Source organism: Arctopsyche grandis, chromosome 1 (genome assembly GCF_051622035.1).
Source record: "Arctopsyche grandis isolate Sample6627 chromosome 1, ASM5162203v2, whole genome shotgun sequence".
NCBI classification, from domain to species: Eukaryota; Metazoa; Arthropoda; class Insecta; order Trichoptera; family Hydropsychidae; genus Arctopsyche; species Arctopsyche grandis.
Genome location: NC_135355.1, coordinates 12,410,536 through 12,416,535, shown reverse-complemented (window position 1 = coordinate 12,416,535; position 6,000 = coordinate 12,410,536). Strand labels below are relative to the sequence as shown.

The 6,000-nt window shown below is 34.3% G+C and overlaps 1 protein-coding gene across 1 annotated transcript in view; it reads right to left on the bottom strand.

The window, feature by feature from the left end:
• Window positions 1-3,477: 3,477 nt before the first annotated feature.
• LOC143912899 (popeye domain-containing protein 3-like) overlaps window positions 3,478-6,000 on the bottom strand; it is a 51,550-nt gene continuing 49,027 nt past the window's right edge. The window contains exon 8 of the mRNA XM_077432351.1: window positions 3,478-4,622. Coding sequence (XP_077288477.1) covers window positions 4,387-4,622 — 236 coding nt within the window. The 3' untranslated portion in view covers window positions 3,478-4,386. The remainder of the gene's footprint in view (window positions 4,623-6,000) is intronic.

The window sequence follows — 6,000 nt, the reverse complement described above, 5'->3', positions numbered from 1 at the left end:
GTTTTGGCGGAGGGAAATACCGGAGCGCACATGCCGCACCACTACATCATGCACGACTGTATTATACCTATACTTTTAAATTGTTGAAAAAAATAACTAACAATTTTTTTTATATTACTTATGTGTTGGGAACTTTGTATCCACCGTGTATGAAAAAGCGAAGATACGTCTTCCTACGTCGAACGCCGAAGCGAAACTAATGACCACTGCATGTATATACACTAATACTGTCACCCAGGTCACTCGTTTCTTGAACAGACTCTACTTGAAGAAAGGAAAAAGAGGGGGGAGGGGTTACTGTCTGAAAATGTTTTTAGTCTCAAGTTTTCACATCGCTGTTTACTTTTATAAATGTATTACGAACGCACGGTCAGCCCATATTTAAAAATGATAACCTAATATATGTTGTGAGTCATACATGTTTATATGTATGTACATATGTATGTATTACAATGTACTCTCGATTAACCTGACCAATGTTGGGGAGTCCGGGCACGGATAATTTAAAAACATGCGTAATCCGAACTATCAATTTTTGATATCGTTTCTATTGTTTGAGTGATATTATAAATGATATCCGTATCACTCGTGCATTGAAATTCCGGATCATTTGAATCGCGATCAAACCACAGGATGTTTTTCCTAGGGTCGTCGGAGAAAAATCGGGCCCAGGTGCAATTTTCAAAATTTCCAAAAAATTTACCCAACCTAGTAAAGTAAATGTGTTTCTAAAATATAATACATATTAGAAATAAGTAGTGCTTATTTTAATTATAATCGATTATATCCCAATTCCACGCAAAGAAAGTCTGTCAATTGGTTTTGTGTCATCGTCGATTTTAAAGTATCTTGACAAAATATTGCCACAGATACTGGAATAGAACAATATATATCTTCAAATACCTATCATTATATTTGGAAATAGCGCATCTAATAGGAGTTCGCATCACTTCATAATTGAATAAAGGCGCAAAAACACTGAATCGTACGCCATGCACGTGCTTGAGGTTTTCAGCAAGGAAATGCTTTTCTTCGGGTTAGTGTTAATTCGTATGATCTTATTATTTCGATAAGTTTCTCCTACATTTCTTCAAATATGAGAATCACCGTTATCGATCACTGTCAAGCCTACATATGTCAATACAGGGATAAAATATCACCGAAAACAATCCAAGAAGGTGATTTTTGGTCGGTGTGTCGTAGCAAAGATTAGACGTGCTAGCGTTTTTATAAATGTGCAAAACTTTCTCTCTGTGTTTCTGCGCCTTTAGACGGATCCAATTCAACCATTTAAGGAATTGTCGCAAAATATTAGTTTAACTCGCATGTAAAATAATGGTTCGGTAAAATTAAATGCCCTTGCTTTATTATCGCTAAATTTTCCTACATTATCTTATTTGAATTACGAGATAATGACAATTAAACTTTTAGTATCACCAAATTTCCCGAGGTTACACTATATTAATTAATTTAACAAAAAATATTTACTTGATAAAAATCGTGATTGTAGAATCCAAATAATTTTATATCGCCAAACAAACACCAAGTACCTTGTGATGTCCGAGAAAAGAATGAATTACGAAATATTTCCATATTTCAAAGTAAGTAACTTTCACACATCTGCTTTGGTTTAAAAGTAGAAGAAATTGCTGCAGCGTTGCGATTTAAATCTCAGCGGTTGTGTATAAATTGGTTAATATTCTTGACGGGTATTGGCTTCTAGATATATCTAGATAGATTTAGATGAATAAAAAATTATGCTCTGTTTCTTCTGCGAATACGTATACTTGTATTGAGATTGTTTCGATTCATTTCTAAGAAATTTAGATAACAAAAATACTGTCTAAAATACATACATATGTATATTTATAGAATGGGCATTTTTTGAAGCCGGGCCCTGATTATTATTAACTATACATACATATGTATGTATCTATGTATATACCATAGCAAATGTTTGCCCAGTGTGCGTGCTACCATTCGAATATATTGGAGTAATAAATGCTTCCTGAAGCATTTTCAGCATGCATGCTGCATGCGTATTTGGTGTGCGGCCGGGATAAAGACTTGTAACATAAAGCGGTAAAACGTTATTTTTTCCATGCACATTTGACCGCTGTTGATTTTGACTTCTTTGACTTCTTCTGCTTAAACCATGTAAGCATGGATGAATATAATTTTTTTAATTTTTTCATACAATTTAGTTTGGAAGGACCTGCACTACTATCACAATCTCTTGTGAACGTCTCCAACTTCTTTTTTTTTTGTTTTACTATATCTCAAACTTTTTTTTGTCTATAGTGAGTATAATTTTCTTGTGCTTATTTGTAGTGTGTACCTTTTGTATTTTTGCAGGGTATAAGATCTAAACATTTAGCGTGTTTGTAAGAGAATATAATTGAATGCAAAAAATAATTAAGTAAATAACTGAACATATGTATGTACGTATCAACCAATGATCTTTACGCATTTGCTATTCCTTCGGTGAATCGCACTTGCTGTCATATGTCGCAGACGCGTATTCTTATTCAAAAATAATGAAATAAAAAAAAATATATTTATTTGAAGCACGGATAATCCTCAAACCGGATAATATTTAATAATATAGCGAAGTTTTCATTTTAGGGGGAGGGGGGGGGGGGCCTAGATTATTTCCCATATTTTGGCATACAGCACGATGACGTGTGCTTTCGACACTTTAATTTAGAACTTGGCTCCAGGGACTTCTGTTACAGCCTTTGGCTTGGGGCCAGTAAGCGTTTGGGAAGCTTATAGAGAAATGCGATTGTTGGATCCGTCATGCGGATGTGGGAAGTTTTTAAAGCTTTTGCAATTTTCTTTAACTTTCCATTTGGTCATGATGTGTGAAGTTTTCATTTGACTATTTTTGAAATATCGAAACAAAATTAGGCTCTTTAAGATAATACGTAAATATGTACAATGTATGCACATATATTGTTATTCAAACTTGCCAACTAGTAAACCTACTCAAAAGCCATGTTATTATAGGTTTTTGAGCTCTTTTTCCTATTATGCTGTAGATTAACATTAGAATAATATAATACTATGATTACTAACCAAATTAAATTAAATTGTAAAATAGAAAATGATCAGTAGATCAGTAGCTATTAACATAGATATAAGATGTATTGTGAACATAATTTCGTAATAATAAAAAGCATTTAAAAATCAAAAAATCAAAAGCTATGTTAAAAGATAAATTTTTTGAACTACATATTCCAAATCCAAATAAATATGTGCCCATAATTATGAAAGTGGTCTAAGCCAAGAGTTTTTTTTAAGTCGATTTAATTGTTTAATATCGCTTATATTATAATATGTAATTGATTAAAAAAAATATTTTTAATGTAAGCACATATGTATATACCTACATGTGTACCTACATATCTATGTGTAAAATTTTAAAAGCTGTCGTTGTAAAATAATGTTGAGGTGTGATAAAAGATAAAGAGTGATGAAACGGTTTTAATTATCCTTTTTTTAATAATATTTATATTTTCAATACATTACTTTATATACATATTTCAAACTTTATAAACATATACATTCTGCATAATTTAAAATATGTATTAAGAATGACTGTTATCCACATATAATTCAAAATATTTTGCTGTTACGATCAGGCGGTTACGTTTATACAACCCCTGCGCTACAAACGATTGCAAACCAAGCGGGTGCATACTCATTTCGCTGCATGCTCATTTCATACTTTTGTCTCGGCTTTTGCCATTTTAACTTTCCAGAAAGATCCAACTCAATTTTAAGAATTGCCAATCATCAATGTCATCTACGCAACTCCATGAATGTCTCGTCTTTCGTACAGGCTGAAATTCAAACAGCTAAAATTCAATTGAAATGAGCATGCAGTCGGGTGGTTTGCAATAATTTGCAGCAAACCCTTATAAAACTTATAAAATTATATTTTACTAAAAATTAATACAATTTTAGTTTTTTTTATTAACAAGCTATGACCAAAAAAACTAACCAAAATGGGTAATTTTTTAAAATCCACAACTTCATGAATCAAAGTTTTATGATTGCTGCTTCTTATACATATGTGTATGTTTGTACATATGTAAATATATTCATAAAGTTGGATTTTATATCGTACAAGAATATTCACAATATTACAGATGCTTAAAGATTACTTTTGATATACACAAAATTCCGCTATATTTTTGTTATACACAAGTTAATTTTAATCTCAACTACAACAGTTTTTCGTTGTTTAAATATAATGATTCTAATTTACATTCATATGTACATATGTATATATGGACACTTAACACGAAAATCTGGAAAAGCGATCCTATGCATAATATAAAATGCCTTTGAGAAGTATTAAAAATTATATTTAGTTAAATATCAATCATTCGAATCATGTTTCATGTCGTCGTCGGTGTCTACCAGTTCACAACTATGATACTTTGACGACGTCTCTAACCAACTGTCGACCCCCACACTCGCCAAATCGTCATTAGATGGTTGTTCAGTCAATGGTTCCATTTCAGGTGCAACTGCCGTTTTATCGTAGTAGAGATTATCTTTGCTGTTTGATTTAGGGTTGATGAAAAGCGACTCGGGTGACGTGGGACAGCAGGCTGAAAAAATTACAAAATTAATCGGAGACACTTACATAAATATACATACATATTATACGATTCTATAGTTGTTCTTTTGTATTAAACAACTAACTGTGTATCGTAAAGGTTTGACCAACCGTAACTATCGTTACTTTAGACGCCTCGATGCGTCGTCATCCTGCACCCTCGTCTGAATTATTCATCAGGTGTGAATCGAGGCAGGCTTTTCGCTACCGTATAGTAATTAATTGCGTCCGTGAGGTTGAAAAATATAGGGGCGTTCGGTGGTAGCAGTGATTGCCCGTTTGTGGGTAGTTTCTTTGCGTCATTACCGCTCAACAAGTCTCGAGCGGGCCGCTCGTTTCCTCGATTTACATTTGAATAAGTTAAAAGCCGGGGAGGGTTAGCGGGGGTTGGTTCCTCCCACACTGTCTTGGGGGTTGGTAAGAAAAATATCACCCTGACAAATGGTATAACCATTAATCACGATTGTGCACAACAAATTTACAATCGATACTTTGTAACCACGATAAATCGTCTACCAGTAGATGACCCTTTGCAAAAAAAGCAATATTGATTATACATACATATATATGTATGTAGTTAGTTGGTCCGCTGGAGGAAGACACTTAGGAAAAACGTACATTCTGTCCCTTACACCGCCTCTTGACCAATAGAATTTCTTACAGACAATATAACATTGTAAGTGCGAAATGCTATTGGTCGAGATAGGGTGTAAGGGACAGCAGTGCATATAACCTAAGTGTCTTTCTACAGCGGATGAACTATAGTACCTATTATAGATATGTTTATTTGATTTCATAATTTTCCGTGTTATATCATTTACTGAAGTCATACCTGAACTAAAGATACTTTTAAGTTAAATATCAGGATGTTGAATCAATAGTATGCGCAATCAAATCCGGAGTGCTCCAAGGTAGTGTACTGGGCCCTGTTTTGTATCTTATATATGTATATATACAGCAGACCTACCAACAACGGACAGTGACCACTGCGACCTTTACTGACGACACAGAAGTGGTGGCCTCACACGAAGACCCGGAAATCGCCTCATCCTACTTGCAAAAAAACCTCAACCGAATCCAAAAGTGGCTGCAGATATAGAGAGTGCGGGAAAACGAACAAAAGTCTGTCCATGTAACCTTCACAATGAGGACGAAGACTTGCCATCCAATAAAGCTGAACAACGCAGTGACCCCACAGGCAGAGGCGGCAAGATACCTGGGCGTGTCCCTGGACCGCAGGTTGACTTGGAGGAAGGACATCTGGACAAAAAGGGAGCAACTCAACTTCAAGCTCAGGAAGAACTACTGGCTAATTATAAGTAGTTCAAAACTGACCACGGAAACAAACAAACAAACTCTTGGTTTATAAG